Raw genomic sequence first — 18661 nt, forward strand, 5'->3', positions numbered from 1 at the left:
AACACAATGTACCCCCCCCCCAGTAAAATATAGTGTATAAAATTATAAAATTTGACCACAAAAACATGACAATAATCCTGCAGTTAACTAAAATACAGGCCTTAATCAGTAATTAAAGGGGGAGTGCAATCTTGTTACTTCTGCTCGACCTCTCATTGGCTTTTGATACCATCAACAATAGTATCCTTCTGGATCGACTCTGTGGGATGGGTATTGGAGGCACTGTATTTCAGTGGTTCCAGTCCAACCTACGGGACTGATTTCAGACAGTAATATAAGGTGATTATTCCTCAGCCCCTTGGCAATTGAGCGATGGGGTTCCGCAGGGTACCATCTTGTCCCCAGTTTTGTTTAACATCTACAAGAAGCCACTGGGAGCAGTCATTAGGGCATTTGGAGCCAAATGCCATCAGTGTGCTGATGACACACAGCTCTTTCTCCCTGAGATCTGAATCGGGTCAGGCAGGTGCCAGCATTGATTGCTTCCAGCACCTCTTGAAAACATCGTTATTTCAGGAAGCCTTCCTTGAGTGACCGGCTGCGGTTTTATCAGAACTTGGTTTATCAGAATTCTGTTTCTTTTTGAAAAATAGTATCATTTTAACATGGGTTTTATTCTTTTATCCTCTCTGCGGTTCACCACTCTGAAATCCTTAGATGTGGAGCGGTATACAAATATTGTAAATAAATACAATAATAAATAATAATGACTAATGAATGGCTTCACCACAGGGCTGCTGTAACATTTAAAATGTCCAACACCATGTAAGTAAGGCAAGTCTTTTCCATGCATTTGTTGCCTGGCTGAGATCAGAGGCAGCAGTTGGGTAGAAAGGATCTGCATGATTGACTCTGCCCACATGATGTTGGGTATTTCTAAAATTAAGAGTACAGAAAGTGAATGAAAACATGGAAAAATGGCTCCCATGTATAAAGAATACGAGACTGAAAGCCAGTCTGACTATAAGCTTTATATTCTTTCCAGAAAATAGCTAGGCTTGGTCTTAATCTTGTGTGTAAGTATTTACTTAAGGCAAAAACTATTTTAAACACGAAGGGTTGTGTGCGGTTAGACCATCCTGCCTAGAGAACAGTTTCCAGCAGCAGAATGGGGAGGGGGCAATTCTCCTTCCCCATGCAGTCCCTCCCCCCCCCCCAAATCTGCTCTGGAGGGTTGAGGTGCCCTCCAGAGAAGTTGCTGGGGTACCACGGGGGGTGCATGTGGGGAGGACACAAGCGGAGAGTCTGTATGCAATATTGCGTTTCACCTGCATCTGGCAGATATTTAATCAAAAGTAGTGGAATGCATGACTGAAAATTAAGAGTAAAATTTGCAATTTCCAGATTTTTACCTTAAGTATGTAAAAGATTAAAAGCAAAAGCAGAAAATCACATTAATTATGGAAAGAGCTTGTGACAGAAAAACACACACAAGGCTTTAGAATTATTTTGTATTAGTTATAAAAATAAGATCTGCCCTACTACTGTGAACAAAACTCTTAGCACAATCCTATGAATGTTTAATTGGAAGTCAGCCATAATGTGTTCTGTGGGCTTACTCCTTGATAATGATGCGTAGGATTTCAGCCTCAACAATGTTCTTCACTGCCAAATTTCATTTTAAAGTTGTGGCAGCCAACATCACCTTGAACCAAGGGATATGAATTCAGATTCAGTTACCTTTCTGCTGTAATGCCTTTTGATCTTATCTGCCTCGCTATGAGTTCTTTTCCTTTTGATATTTCTGTATGCAAGATATGAAATAGCTCTTTCCTAGCTGTGTCTTCTGTATTACTATGAAATAGGGTTCTTTATCTTTCTAATTGCCTATTGAAGTTTAACTCTTCAAACTTAAATCTTGGGGGCACTTAATATCCCTACCTGCTAACTGTGTGCCCATATGGTCCCCAGGGGATGGCCTAGTTCACATGCAACAACAACCTAGGTTTTTTTAAACAACCCATCCCTGGGTTGTTTTGCATAACATCCAGACTCAGAACCCTGGCTCGTCTCTCCCCCAACAAGCCAGATTGGAACCTGGTTGGGTAGAAGCAAGTCAGAGTTCTGGGTTTTGACGTCATGCTAAATAACCCAGGAATGGAGAGTTGCTGGGTTGTTCAGCCCCTCCTGCTGGCAGGAGGAGCCAAGCAGGACTGATGGAGCAACAGGGACTAGCTAGCACACGGGGGCTAGTTTTTTAAAAAAAAAACCTGGGTTGTCAATTCATGCGAACCGGCACAGTGAATGTGCCAGGATTGGCTGTTTATTATTTTATTTTATTTATTATTAAATGTATTAATCGCCCATCTGGCTGGTCACCCAGTCACTCTGGGCGATGTACAGCATACAGTAAAACAGTTTAAAACAATGAAATTCTACAATAAAAACATTTTCTAAAATACCCTAACCCACCCCAAATGCTTGCCTGAACAACGATGTTTTTAATGCACGGCGGAAGCTCATTAAAGAGGGGGCATGACAGAGTTCCCTAGGGAGGGAGTTCCACAGAGTGGGGGCCACCACAGAAAAGGCCCTCTCCCTCGTCCCCACCCGTCTAGCTGTCCTGGCTGATGGGACAGAGAGAAGGCCATCCGAGGCTGATCTTGTTAAGTGGCCTGTCTGGTGCTGCTGGAGGCGCTCCTTAAGATAGGCTGGGCCGGAACCATATAGGGTTTTAAAGGTCAAAACCAACACCTTGAATTTGGCCCGGAAAACAACTGGTAACCAGTGCAACTCCATGGGCACTGGAGTGATGTGATCTCGCTGGCAGCTGCCTTTAATCAGGCGAGCCGCCGCATTCTGTACCAGCTGCAGCTTCCGAACCGTCTTCAAGGGTAACCCCACATAGAGCGCATTACAGTAGTCTAAACGAGAGGAGACCAGGGCATGTACTACCGGCTGTGCCCAAATCTGTGTATAGTAGTTGAACTCTACAATACAGTGAGAAACACCACCTTTGGCTAAGAGTCAGTATGATTATGATCACTGATTACTAGGCAGTTTCTAAATAAAGAGCTGGATCTCTTGGGCTATGGGCTGTCTTTGACACAAAATTCAATTTACAATATGTCTGACCAAAATGAGTTTGTCCTATGCCAAATGGTGCATGATGTTGCAGATATTTATGCTGTATGTAACTACAAAAGCATCAGTTAGCAGTTTTGTAGTATGTAACTACAAAAGCAGTAGTTAGCTTTTGTGCTGTTCGATCTAAAGATATGTAAGCAAAGTTATGCTTGCTGTTTTGATTTCATGTTGATTATTACGTATTTTCTAATACCCCACGGTTTGTTTCAAGAAATGTTAGTTCTTAAAGGGAAGGGAGAAGATCTTATGTAAAGAGGCTGCTCTTTTCCTTTAAAAAAAAGGGTACTAGTGTCAATTAGCATCTGAACATGAAGGGTATATTGCCCTGGTTAAGTCACCTACTTCTTAATTCTCTGTAAACATAAGACTCCTTTTGAAAACAACCACAGTGTGGGCAAGAAGTATGTTCCACATCGATTTGGTTAGAATGGATTCACCCCCACTGCATGGGATTCAAGAAATACATATCGCCCGCCTGCCCGCCCCAGCTAGAACTATTTTAGGGTGCAGTCCTATGCATATTTAGACAGAAAAAAGTCCTATAACTCCCAGCATGCCCCAGCCAGCCATGCTGGGAGTTGTAGGACTTTTTTCTGTCTATAAACACACACAGGATTGTACCCTTACTTGCTGTATGGGATCTAAAGGAGACAAATGATGAAATATAAGACTAAACAGCCTCACGCTCGCATTGGAGCTTTTTATATTGTTCAGTAAAATGTTGGGAGTTTTCTTTTTTCATTTAATTATGGATTTTACTATGATTTATGTGATATTTTTACAATTCTGGTGTGTGTGCAAACAAAGAATATATTTATAATGTTTCATCGCAGAAGGTCCCAGGTTCAATCCCGGGCATCTCCAATTAAAAGGTAGCAGATACTGGGAAAGGCCTGTCTTTGGCCAAGTCCCTGGGAGCTGCAGCCAGTCAAGACTAGAGAGTACTGGGCCAGCTGGACAAATAGTCTGCCGGGTATAAGACAACTTTGTGTGTTTGCCAGATAAAGAAAAAGGGAAAGCAGCCTGCCCTGCTGAGTTTTATTTCTGGTGGGCTCATGTTCTCCCTAGACAACAGTCATCCCCCACCCAAGTGGCAGGGGGGAGAGTGTACAATTGGAAATTGTGGCAAAAGCTACAGGTGACCAGACAAATGGTGTTTTGCAAGCTCATAATAGCTGATACCAAAATAATAACTCAGCTGATTGCATAATGTGCCATTGCAGGGGGAGGAGAGTGCTTAAGCCCAATATGCTATTCCCAAACCAAGATGTGAGGACCTGAAAAAAGATCAGAAAAATCCCAAAGGAGAGGCTGAACTTTTTTGAGGCTTTGAATCTTCATTCCTGGCCATGCAGTCATCCTAAACCAGGGGTGGGCAATTTGTGGCCCTCCAGATGTTTTGGCCTACAACTCCCATCATTCCTCACCATTGGCTATGCTAGCTTGGGATGATGGGAGTTGAAGCCCAAAAAATCTGGAAGGTCACATATTGCCCTCCCTGTCCTAAATAATAATCACTGTTGGCTAGAGCAACTTTTACCCATGCTAATGAACTTGGAGATTGGTCCAGTCTCTTAACTATTAAGAAAAATGCGTTGAAAGTCTCCAGTAGTCTTCCTCATAGATTCTTCCTTTGGAACCACAATGCAGAGAGAGGTACATCTCTAGCCTCTAATATGTGTTTCATTGGGGAATGGACACCAGATCCAGGTTAGAACTCAACCCTTTGGTGCTTGTATGGTCATCAGCAAACCAATGAAAGCAATCCTAAGAAGGATAAAAAGTAAGAACTACCGTTTCCACCCAAGTAGAAGTGAGTCTCACAAGTGAGTCTCTCTCTTTTTGATCCTCCTACTTCACTAACATAGCTAGGAATTTTTGAGATCACAGAAGTCTAGGTGATGCACAAAGGTCAGACCTAAGCACTGAGATCCTGGCAGTGATCCGGTGATCCTTAATTCCCCTTCTTTAGACCTTTGGGAAGGTGGCTCCACCCTATTGTGATAAGGCTTGTTTGGCTCAGCCGCACCCCTACAATTTTGCTAATAGGTCTCTTCCCCAGCCCTCTCCTGTTACTTTCCCCCAAGTCCCCTAGGTCCAGTTCTTCACCAGACCAGTTGATCACTCCAGATACCACCAAAACTTGCTCACAGTCCTGAATATTTGACCACATTCATGTTTGGCATTCCTGAATGTGTCTCCTGTGAGTTTGCTGGGTTCCCTCTTGTAGCTTTAAAATTAGTATTTGAGATGTTCCAAGAAAACCTTTTAATACTTTGGGGAAGTTCCCCTTGCTATTCTTTCTTTGAAGATGCTGCTCTTGCTGGGATATCACGTGTGCCCTCCGTAATTGGATTTGCTAGTGCAAATGAAAATCTGTTTATTATGGTCCACGACCAGATTGGGAAATACAAGGTATACAAATGTATATACAAAGACATACAGAACAATGAAATATATATATATATATATATATATAGAGAGAGAGAGAGAGAGAGAGAGAGAGAGAGAGAGAGAGAGAACAGTATAGCATCCACACTGAGCAAATCAGAAACATGTTAATTGGGCTGTCATTTTTTTTTTCTGCAACAGAAAAAGATATAGTGACTTTTTCAGTAAGTACAGGGATGATGATAGCTAAAAAACCCTATAGTCCATCACAGATATCAGTTCAGCCCCTTTGCCTTGTTCAGGGCTTCCTTGGCCACCCCCATTGCTGCTGATGTTTTTGAAAACTGGGTATGTATACATACCAGTACTGATGTGGGGAAAAATACTAAGAAAGCAACAAGGCTCCCCTGACTCTTCACCTTATCAGTTTCCCTGATGAAGGTAATGGCAGAGTGGAAGACAGGTGATGGAGAAAGAAACAATGTTCTACAGCACTGGTCACCACTCTCACAAGAACCACCAATCCAAACCTGGTGAGTTAACAGTGCTGTTCATTAGAACCTGAAAATTGCAGTCATGCTGCTATACCATTTGGAAGCTTAGGAAATCATGAAATTCTAGCCCTTGGGGGTGGGGACCCAACAGGATTCTTCAGAGTAACTAAACTGAGCAAATGACATCAATATTTGAGAAAAAGGCTAGTGAGGGAGCACTATAGATCTTGTTCGTCTTTTACAGTAGTCAGCTTGTTTCAATCCATCCTTGATTGCTATATTTTGAGGTCAACACTAATTGGAATTAATAGTGGTTTTACCATCCCCCTGGAAGGTGGTTCATCTTAAGTATGCTGGTCTGATGGCTCCAGATGTGCAGTTAATCTTCCTTTTGGCTGGAATCTAAAGAGCTGCTTAGGTTCATGCAAGGGCTTGCACTATCCCAGTAGAAATGTTGCCCTTTCCTCTTCAAATAGCTGTATTGATCAGCTCTTATGCTGTATTACAAACTTTATGTTAAACTGCTGTTACTTTCAAAAACCAATTGCCATGCAAAATTGCAAGGGTGAATGTTGCTGTTTAAGAAAAACACATCTAAAGTCCCTTTGACTTCTGGAACTAGTTCTTCTCTCTCAGTCCTTTGGATTTTGGCCATAAGCTTCTGTTCCTTCTTCTCTCCCCCATCAGTTTTCTTCTCTTTCCAGTCCAGGTAATTCTTCTTCCCTATTCTAGTCATTTGTTTCCTTAGTTACACTCCCCCTCGTAAAATGTCTGGAACAAGCCCCCGTTACTTTATTTGCACAGCTAATGTGAAGTAGGTTTCTGTTTCTGATTTTTAGTTCTCAAGCTCTTTAGCAAAGAGGTTGGATTTACGTTTATTATAGAATGCCCAAAATTTTGCTAATACCAGACATTGTGCTAAATCAAAATTATGCTAAATCGGGGCAGTTGGGATGGGGGGGAGCTATTGCATTTAGAATTGTTCCTAGCATCATCCAGGCTTGTTGAAAGATATTCAAAAGCAGTATACTGTTAAAATGCACCTGGGATGTGTTATTTTTTTCACAGGGGTGGGCATGCAAGTTAAGTTTACTTTGCATTGTTAACATATAGAGGTATTATAGACAAATCTGTGAAGATGTCAATCTAAAGGAATGTGGCTTAATAACTTGCTGGATTTCCTGGAATTTCTACAATAGTCCCAAAGTGTGTAAATATATAATCCTGATATTGCTTATAAGGATAGAGTTATAGGGTCACTAGAAGTTAGGAGCCAATCAAATAGTAAGGGAAAGTTGTATGTAAAGAATGTGGGATATTAAGAAAATTGAATATCCAACAAAGCACAGGTAATATATACTGCAGTTATAAAACTTTTGAGGACCTGTAGTATTCTAGCATGGTGCAGTGTTATTTAAGTGTATCTTAATGATTTCAGTAGGTCCATACACATATTTCCTTTGGTTATACATATAAATAGATTTGCCTGTATGGAGAATTATAAACTCTTCTAATTAAAAATAGGTGCCGTGTTTTTCCTGCATCTGTTGGAAATGCATACTTTTTATTATTGTTATTATTGATAATCCTTTGAAATAGGAGATGTAGCTATAGCTGTTTTCTTATGGGAAGTGCACCTAAAAAATTAATGTTTTTGTAATGTACAAGGTAGATTGAAGGACGTATTTTTTACTTAAAGCAGGCGTGGCTTAACAAGTAAATAATGTAAGCCATGTGCCATTTTTTAAAAATTACATAATGCTTTTAGGATGGCCAGAATGGCAGTGTTAGTGGAAAGGTGTGTGTGTGTGTGTGTGTGTGTGTGTGCACGTGCACGCTTTACTCTTAGATATAACCTCAGATTTGCCTTCAGCTACTAGATAAAAGGTCAGATTTTACTAAAGTGGTTAATAAGACAAAAATATAGACATTTCACATGATGTACCATGTAAATGTAAACCTTTGTAGTTACAAGTTTTTGTAGCTGGAGAATTGTTTTAAAAGGCATGTAATTTATTAGCTATCGGTAGCTGCTTTATTGCCTTGCCGCACTGCAGTAATAAATAAAAGAAAGTGAACTGATTTTACAAATGGCACACAAGGTGCACATTTTGTGAAAAAAGTCTTTCTTTTTTTTAAGAATTGGCATTAAATCCTTTTTTTGTGATGACAAAGAGGCTAAGAGTGCAAACTGTATTTTCTGTTTATCGAAAACAGAGTCTTTTTTTCTCGAGGGCATTTTTTCCTATGATCATCAAGGGATTTCAAAAGCAATAAAGTGTGGAATCGTTGTTCGACTTGAACAGTATTAAAACTTAGGTTTTAATTTCAGTGAAGTAATAAGATTTGAACCTGTCTCACGTTACAGCACTGTAAGGCATTTAGCAATTGTATTTTAAAGGAGGTTTTTAAAATGCATCTCACTTGTAAGCTAACAGTCTGTCTAATAATTAATAGTTTCTCCTTGGTATGAACTGGGTTTTTGGTATAAGCTGTCTTAGTTTTGTTAATAACAGATTATAATAATTATAAGGATGTTCATTCTTAATTAGCTTAAGCCCACAGCCTCTTTTTTTCCTCTCCAATTCCTGCTGTGATTATACATCTTACTTAAAATGTAGATACATTGTTTTCTAGTTTACTCAAAAACTTAAATAGATTTGATGAGTAGAATTAATAATGAATCTTATCCAAACATACCTAGCAAATTCTAAAACATTCATTATTCAACAAAATAAAATTATACAAAAACATGTTGTTTCCTTGCACGTTGCAAGAGTGGCACTCTGACACCTGTATGGCTTTGTACAACTACACAAAGGTCCAAACTGTAACTATCTGTTCAATATGTTTGCTAATAAGGTCTGATTGCCTTTTTATTATTCTAACAGGACATGTTCAAAAAAAGACTAGCAATATTTAACATTGTAGTGATGAGCTATAGTCTTTCAGGATGATTTCAAATACTAACTGCCTTGATTAGCTATAAGGTTTGTTTCTTTATTTTAGTAGATGGCCTAGACTGTAAATATTAGAGTATCTAAAATAAATCAACATATTATCCTAAGGATACAAAACATAAGAGCTATTTGTGGTTGGGAACCTTTGACAGATAGTTTGGATGAAGCAGATGATTACCCGCCTTTCGTATCTGGCCTCCATTACTATGCCTGGAGGCAGTTTAGTGTTATAGTTGTATACTGATGTCAGGATTACTACTGAGTGGCTAGCAATGACAGATGTCTATAATTACAGACAATGCTTCCAGTAGTTCAAAAAAGCCAGCCTATGTTGAACAATTATCTTATTTCTGGCCTGCCAAAGAGTAGTGTTCAAATTGCTAGCATTAGCTATGGTGTATCTTCCCCCTTCCCCCAAGGCTCTGATATAAATGTGCAAAAAGCATTCTGATATATAACTTAAAACATATAGGCCCTGATCCAGAAACCTTGCATGCAGCATTTAGACTGCATATGTACATAATACATGAAGATCTCCCTGCCAAGCACATGGTTGGTACTGTCAGCTGTGAGGAGGAAGAAAATGCCTGAAATCACACACCTATCTTCTACAAGTGATCAGCAAGCTTCGGCTACTGGGCAGTATAGAAATGTAATAAATAAATAAATAAATAAACTGATAGCACAACCTTTTTTAGCGGTGCATGCAGGATACAGAAGCCCCTTTCATGCATCCCTAGGAATTGCATGCTATTTTTTCCCCCTTGCGGAGTACCTTTGGCATGTGGATGACATCATCTGTATGTTCTGCCCATGCACACAAGCTTGATTTGAGTGTGTGTAAACCTTGGTGGATTGAAGCAATAATCTTCTCTGCTAAGTTTCTAATACTTAGAGAGAAGATATCTGTGTGATGAATTTCTTAAATATACCATAAGCTACAATAACATGTTAACTACCGTTTTAAAGATTGCCTACCCTACTGTAACTTCAAGGGCCTCTTTACTCATTGCTTTTTATGACATAGCAATTAATGCCCATGTTAGGGGGATGGACAACAGCAACAGATGATGTTTAAATGGCACAGTGGGGACACAAGATTGATCTCCTGTAAAAAAAAAAGAATGTAATACATTGTGATAAGGCTGTCCCAGAAAGCTACAAATAGGTCCCAGGGCATAGTCTGAAGGCACATGAGGCAGCCACCTTGCTGAAGCTAAGCAGGTCTGGGTCTGGTCAGTGGTTGGAGGGGAGACTACCTGGGAACCACATGTGATGGAAGAAAGGTGGGATACAAATGTAATAAATAAATAATAAAGCAAATAGGTATTTGCCAGTCTGGATTATTGATACCCCAGTAACCATATATTTTTTTTAAAGGCAAAACAATAAACAACAAATCTCAGTGGTAGAGCACCTGCTTTGCATGGAAAAATTCCCAGGTTCAGTCCTGGCAACTCCAGGCAGGGCTGGGAAAGACTCCTCCCTGAAAGCTAGGCAAGCTGTTGCTGGTCACTGTAGACAATAATGAGCTAAATACACCAACAGTCTAATTCGGTATAAGCCAGCTTCCGATACTCCCGAGTGACACCAGTCTGGTGGGACATAGCATTCCTTCTGCGCTTTCCTCAGGCCATGGTCTGATGCAGGTCCACTTCTGCTCTCCACTGATGGGATGGGAGAGATTGTGGTGCCTCCTCGTGAGGCAGCGGTAGTTCCAGGGGAAAGAGTCATTTGTGTGAACAATTTGGGAAGAATTTAAGGCCATCCTTCCCCAACCTTCTAGAAACCAGCAGTGGATGTAGGGATTAGTCTCTTCCCATTGGGATTTGTGGCTCTTCCTTGAGCGTGCTGCATTTTCCACTGTGAGGATATTTTTCACTGCCTGTTACGTATGTGGCTGCCTAAAGTCCTGTTAGATTTGACAGGTAGGTGAGGGGGGAGATGGAAGAGTCCCAGTCCTTTCCCCAATTCTACTTTCCTCCCCCCTGCCAGAACTCCAGCCATACAGCTGTGCCACATTTAGATTTGGTATCTGTTTGAAGCTGTTTTAATGCACATGGATAGGGCTCATTGTAGTAACAAAACAAAGTATTTGCTGCACTAACTATTGCACAAATAGGGGTAGAATTCCAAATGGATGCCTGTAAATGAATTTAAAACTTTATGTTCCAAGCTTTTTGGAAGATAAAGAAAATATGGAAGAAAATATACTTGCATTATACTTTTCAAAATGCTGCTTCTCATGTTACCATTTGTACTCGGGATACTCGCCTGTAAAATACACTTGCCTTTCATCTGTTCAGATGAAATGCATATGTATATTTTCCTCCACCCCCATTTATTTTATTCATTTAAATCCACCCCTCTTTTATCCTCAAAACAACCCTGTGAGGTACATTTAGCTGGAGAGAGAATGACTGGCCCAAAATCACCCAGTGATTTTCACAACTGAGTGGGGATTTGAACCTAAATCTCCCTGACACCTCCCGACACAGCAACAGCCTTCCCCAATCTGGTGCCCTCCAGATGTGTTGGGCTGCAGCTCCCATCATTCCCAGCCAGCAAGGTCATGTCTGGAGGGCACAACATTCGGGAAGACTGCTATAACCTGACACTGGCTCTCTTTGCATGGAAGCAGGGAGGGGGCAGGGTGAACCTAGTACTGCACAGTTACATCGGAGCTAGAGTTTATTTTGCTGAGAAAGGGGATGCCTTAAAAGATGTACACACCATTCTCAGCTGACAGGAGGTGGGCATATTTTGTATTCTGGTTACCTGTGCCTGAATACCAAATAATGTAAAGTGGGAAGTGGCTGTAAGAGTAACACAGCCTAATATGAATAAGGGTGTTTTCCCCAGCCTCCTCTGCAGCGGCCAGCTCTGCTAGTTTTCCATCTGAACTCTGCTAGGAAGAGTGCATGTTTGACTGCCCTAAGTTATCTGATGACAAAGTGCTTTAATGTTGAGTCTGTGTCAGTGCTGGTTTTCTGCAGCAAAGCCTGAAGAAAGTTCAAGAAGTTGTAAGATCTAAAACATTTATGGTGTGCCTCTGGGTAATAACTTTGCTGTAATTTTCTGAAGGTTGGCTACTCAAATCTTAATTCATTATTATAGCCGTTACAAAACATATAGAATCAACACTTTCTGGTCTATTCTTGTTCGCACAGTGTGAAGGATTCATTGTTCTAGTTTAATTTGTTTCATGCAGTGCTTCTGAGTACATTCCATACAGAGCTGTTATTGAATTTCTCTGACTGTCATTATATATCCATACAACCTTTAGGAACTCTCATTCTCTGTTTCCCAGTTTTATGATATGCTTCACATTTTAAGGATTGATATAATTAGCTGCCGCTTCTTGGCTAAACATATCTGGGGCCAAAGGATTACATGAACAATATAAGAGTTAAACTTTAATTTCTGTAATGGTGATAACATGTTTTCTTATCCTAAAATTAAATTAAAATACACTGCTTTCTGCAATTTTGTCTCTGAAGTTGGATATATGCCTCCCTGTCTCCTCTGTTCTTTGTTGTTGTTCAGTTGTTCAGTCGTGTCCGACTCTTCGTGACCCCATGGACCATAGCACGCCAGGCCTTCCTGTCCTCCGCTCTCTCCCGGAGTGTGCTCAAGTCCATATTCATTGCATCGGTGATGCTATCTAGCCATCTCATCCTCTGCCGTCCCCTTCTCCTTCTGCCTTCAATCTTTCCCAGCATCAAGGTCTTTTCCAGTGACTTTTCTCTTCGCATTAGGTGGCCAAAATATTTGAGCTTCAGCTTCAGTATCTGTCCTTCCAATGAGCACTCAGGGTTGATTTCTTTGTTCTTTGTAGCTTAGCAAAAAACAAAACAAAAAACATTTTGGATTATTGAAGTAATAAGAATAGGCTGTTCTCATCTCTATGTTACTTTGTGGTATTTTAAGTATTGAATTAATTCTGGAGTAATGTGATTGGGTACTGCTTAACCTCTTGATCATACTATAAGAAAAGAAACATTAGTTTTTCCTTGAGAATATATTTGAATGGAACTAATTGCTGAATCTTACCTTTCTATTGAAGTTTAATTATCCATAAGTGTTGGCTATAGCTTTTGTGGTTCTGACCCCTCCTCCCACTGAGAATATTGTGGTTTCACTGTTGCATGTGTTATACACATTTTAAATCCTATATTATTGGTTTGTGATGTTTCTACTAAAAATGGAATAGATCGCAGAGCTTGTCCAATCCTGATGGCCCCAGATTAGGCAAACACCATGGAAGTTTGTTTTAAAATGTTTTAATTGTTTTAACATGGTGTTTTATTCTTTTTATCTCTGCTGTTCACCACTCCAAAATCTTTTGACATGGAGTGGTGTATAAATATTGTTAATAAATACATAAAAATAAAGTTAGGCTGCAAACTGTTCAACCAGCAAGGTGCAAAAATCAGTTGAGAGCAACCTGCTAGCTTTCATCAGGCTCTATGTCTGAGTCTAGGATATGTAAGAATGAGTAGAGCCTATAGCCCTGTGTGACAAGGCGTGTACAGCTGTAATCGGGGGAGCGGGGAACCTACTGGCCCTGTACCCTTTCTTCACCTGACCTCTTCACATTGGCACACTCAGCTTAACAGGGGCCTATGCATCTAGACTCTGTGTAGCCTCCATTTTTCAGAGAATATGCATTGTATGTAAAAAGTCCATGCATTGGAGGATGGGGGCCTTATGCAGATGGGACTTACTGTCATGGCCCCCATCCCAAGCCAAGTTTTGGACTCAAAGGTGGAAGAGACAGTAGCTTCCATCTCAGTTGCATCCTCAGCAGAGGAGTGAGATCCTGTCCCTGATCTCGAACTGAGACTAACACCATCTCAACAGGGCTTAGATTTTGAATGCTACAGGTGGGATTTGTAGCAGAATATTGTAATATATCCACACCTCTTAGCAGGAATGTTCCTTTTTGGGATTTCAGCCAGCCAGTCACGTCTTTCTCCAGGATAATAAAAGCTGGAATGAACTCAAGCAGGGTATTCTATCCCCACCTCCAGTGTTCTGTTGTTTCCGTCTGACACTGGAGATTCTGTGGCTACTGAGCATGCTCAGTCCTCATTGGGCTGTTGGGTATTTTTGGCCATTGAGGCTGTTTTAAAATTGTTGTTTTTACTTCTGCAATCTTGCCTGGCCCTTGCCCCCCAAATATGTTGATACCTCCCTCTTGTTTCTCAGTGGCTGTGTTTTGTCTCCAGTCTTGTTTGTTCTTACCACCTGTGCTCAATATTAGAAGGAGTGCTAACTGTGTGTGTGTTGTATAGGAGATGCACACAGGATCAAATACTTTTATATGCAAAATTGTACAGGTTTAGTACAGGTTTCTTAGCTGTTTTAATTTAAGGACTTTTTCTCTTGCATAACGCATGGTTGAACTATGTTACACATACAACTGCTTAAAATGACCCTGTCACACATGAAAACAAATCAGATTGTTGTTGCTAATGAGCTTTTCAATTTACTTATTCAGTGGTTCAGATAAATAGATTTAAGAGGTAATGATCCTGTTTAGCACTCAAGCTTAGCTGTCAGATTCTTGTAGTTGAGGGACATCTCTAGGGATACGTATTGACATAGATCTTGATGTGATAATAGGAATCAAAGCTAATGCATGATAAAAGGAGTAGCAAGAGTTACAAGGATAACTGTGGATTAAAGGAGGGTTCTTTGTTAAGTTTGACACCTTTCCGGGTGTTTTATTTGTTCAACCCTGCTCTGAATGTTAATTGACAACAGAAAGAAAATGCTAGCATAGCACATGGTTTCCTCTGTCTCACCTTTTTTTCTTTCATTTTCATGTTAAGGTACCTTATGCAAACAGTTGAAACAGAAGTTACATTTGGTAAAAAAAAATAAAATCCTGAAATGCCATTGTACTCAACTTATAATATAGATAGTTATTGTGGCATCAATTGCAAAGACTAAAGAATACAAAATAGCTACAGTGATATCTTTTGTATATAGATATAAATAAATATCAAAGGATTATAGCTACCTTTCCATTCTCCCTGATAAAAAACTTTGATTGTGTTAATCAGGGACTCGGTAGGGACTATGATTTCTATGTACATTATAAAGACTCTTGGTGAACCTTCTGGTTTGTAACTGTTGCTTTAAGAGAATGGAATGCTTGCTGCACACCTAACTGTTTAACTGTCTTTTTGGGCCCAAAGCCTCCAGTTCCACTTATAGTATCTGATAAAGTGGGTTGTAACCCACGAAAGCTCATGCTAATTTATTGAAATATCTGAACAACTGAAACAGTCTATATGTGTGCTACACTTAACCCTTGCGTTTCTAAACAGAAGACTTAACATGATTATACTATAATATAAATAATACTGTCTTACTCAAAGCCTTGCATGCTTCTACGCAAACAAATCCACTAAATAGGAATGATCTTGCATATCAAATGTTCCTTGCATATAAAGTGTGTGGAATTAATCCCAGATTGGAAATTTAGAACTTTTCTGTCTGCATGCTTAGTAAAGACAATGTTATTACTACTAAATGATTATTTACTCAAGCAAGTTGTACCCGGGCACTTCTGAAAGTGAAATGTTGCATGTGATCATAAAAGCTATATTAAGACCCAAAGGCCCATCCAGCCAGATTCCACAGGGAAACTCATAAGCATGGCTATCCCTTGTTAATCATGGCTATCCCTTGTTAAGCCTAGCATAGCTTTCTTTGAATCTGATGGTTGCTGTCCTGTCCTGTCATAACCATAACCCAGCTATTATAACCCTAACGTAATCACCCAGCATAGGAAAGATTTTAATCACAGTAAATGATTATTGTCAATTTGAAAGTCTGACATGTATTTAGAATAGAATGCCATATTCTTGCTGTTAAGCCCTGATAAATGCTATGAGTGTTGGACGTGACTTCCTTTTTCATTCTAATTTAAAAACATATGAAATATTTTTCAAAGATCTCAAGATTACTTTCTCATACAAAGTAGCACATATCCACAAGAATAAAGAGAGAGGGATGCCTTATTAGTAGAGTCCGAGATAAGAACATAGGGTTGTATCCAACATAACACTAGCAGCAAAGGTATATGAGGTGGTGCTCCCCTAGTGGTTGTGTGTTCCATTAGTGATCGCGCAAGTGCTAGTGAAGCAACTAGTGCAACTAGCATAAGCAACAGCACAGCGAAAAGATAATGAGTAGTGAAGGTGCTTCTACAAAGGCATGTACAGAGGAAGTTGCGCAAGGATGAAAACGGTTTACACAAGAGGCATGTACAGAGGAAGTTGCGCAAGGATGAAAACGGTTTACACAAGAGGGAGTAGCTTTCTGCTAGTGGAATGACATCATTAGATACAGCCCATTGAAACTAAAACTGTCACTTTGAAACTAAAACATCTGAATTTCTTAAGGTATATGGTGGGTTCAAAATTTGAGAATCATTAGCAGCAACATAGCATAGATCAATCATGTAACAGGTAGCTTGTGCAACGTCTTGGTTTTGATGTTCTTGAATATAAATTCAAATAGATCTTCCCAGGGTGCTACCGTGATTTATAATGTTAGCTTTGGGAGACCTGTGTTCAAATCCCTGCTCAGCTCTAGGACAAGGTTTGTCAATAACTTGGGCATGCTATTATCTCTCTCCCCTACTCTAACCTATCTCACAGACTCTGTTTGAGGGTAAATTAGACTGTACACTGAAAAGTGCCCAAAACTTTATTAATAGTAGAAACATAATATGGTATAACTTCATGCAAGTAACAAACTAACTCAACCTTTGGGAATAATTATTCTAATAATTCACTGTAGAACAGAACTCAAATTTATAACCAAGATGGGGTCATTTCTTGAATTACTAGTTCAAGACATATGATTGTAATTTGGCAGACAGAGAGACACATATCAGAGAACATGGAGGGTGGAGGACAAGAAACATGGCAATTAGGTTAGAGAGCCTGCCATTAATATGTTAGCAAAAAGTTCCAAGAACATATAAACCTATGCCACTAAGGTTGTGACCCTATGCATATTTACCAGAGAACAAGCCTCATTGACCTAAGTAGGACTTACTTCTGAGTAAACATGAATAGGTTCACTCCACATGTATTAGCTTGTGCTATTGTCTACCCATTTCAGTCTGCTTCAGTCACCACAAGCTTCTTGAGAAAAAATGACTTGCTTTCTTAACTGTATAACGTAAAAAGATTATAGAACATAAGTATGGGGAGGAGAAATACAGTTGACCCATAATTTCAGCCTTTAAAAGTGACACATACCTAATATAGCCACAATAGAATTGAATGACCAAAAAACCAAAACAGCCAGTGTGCTTATAACCTGCTGCCAAAAAGAAAAAAGAGATCTCTTCAGAACAATAAAAGTTTTGAAAACTGGTGGGTTATTAAGATGCCACTCTTGAATTTTTTTCCAGGTTTATGCTCGAATGTCAGAAGTCTTGGGAATAACAGATGACAACCAGGTTCTAGACACATTTATGGCAAAAATGTGAGTTCACATCTGAGTTATTTCTATAATGGTGTTTGTCTTCAAAGTTTAAAATTTAAACATTAAACTTAATATAAATGATACTAATAGTTCATGCCTTAATTTTTAAAATTTGAAATGTAATATGTGCATATAATCCATGTAGCTTTCAGGCTCCCCTTTCCATTCTGTTCTGTTTTCCTTGGCACTAGTTAACCATGTTCTCTTGTTATTTCCATTCTGACTGTATTTTAAACAAAACCTTCCTCATTTTCAGATTTTAAATCCTGATCATCATACATTGTAAAATTAGGAAAAATGATCTTGCTACTTCCCTCCAACAAATTTTGACTTTCTAGGTAGCGGCTTGATACATTGATCCGAATCCTTCTATGGAAGGAATAATGACAAGACAGCTATGAGAAGAAAAAGTCCTCCTTCTCATGGCTGTTTTGTCATATTCGTTCTAAAGAAGGATTTGGACACAACTAGTGTTGGGGAGGAGAATTCAGTTCTTGGCCCCATAGGATCTGAACTAAGTTGACCACCATAGCTAGGAGCGTCTACTACCAGCTTAAGCTGGTATGTCAACTGTGCCCATTCATGGACAGAGGTAGCCTGGCCACTGAGATCTACACAGCCTTTAGGACTGGTTTGGAAGCTGTAGCTAGGACAGAATGCAGCGGTTAGGTTATTGACTAGGATACATCACTGCACACATATTTCACCTGTGCTAAAGGATCTACACTGACTTCCAGTCTGCTACCAAGCTAGGTTTAAGGTACTGGCATTATTTTATTTATATTTATTTTATTATTGCATTTATATCCCGCCTTTATTCCTCTTGCAAGGAACCCAAGGCGGCTTACATTATCCTCCTCCTCTCCATTTTATCCTCACAACAACAACCCTGTGAGGTAGGTTGGGCTGAGAGTGTGTGACTGGCCCAAGGTCACCCAGTGAGCTTCCATGGCCAAGTGGGGACTAGAACCCGGAACTCCCAGCTCTCAGTCCAACACTCTTTGTACTACATTTGTATACAAAGCCCTATACAGCTTGGGACTGGGTTACCTCAACAAACGTCTTCCCTATACCAGTCTCCCAGGCCACTACGATCTTCAGGGGAGGCCCTGTTGCCCATGTTGTGTAGGGCCGGTGCAAGACCTCCTACCTTGCGGGAGGGGGAACGCAAGCTGCTGTGCACCTTGGGGAGTGGGGGGGAACGTTCTGCTGCCA

At 40.0% G+C, this 18661-nt stretch overlaps 1 protein-coding gene across 1 annotated transcript in view; it reads left to right on the forward strand.

Moving 5' to 3' along the window:
* RANBP17 (RAN binding protein 17) overlaps positions 1-18661 on the forward strand; it is a 271515-nt gene that overhangs the window by 123130 nt on the left and 129724 nt on the right. The window contains exon 15 of the mRNA XM_084825522.1: positions 17373-17446. Within this exon, the coding sequence (XP_084681648.1) occupies positions 17373-17446 (74 nt within the window). The remainder of the gene's footprint in view (positions 1-17372; positions 17447-18661) is intronic.

This window comes from Heloderma suspectum, chromosome 1 (genome assembly GCF_057233095.1).
Source record: "Heloderma suspectum isolate Gila_16-S chromosome 1, 16-S_ref, whole genome shotgun sequence".
Taxonomy (NCBI): Eukaryota; Metazoa; Chordata; class Lepidosauria; order Squamata; family Helodermatidae; genus Heloderma; species Heloderma suspectum.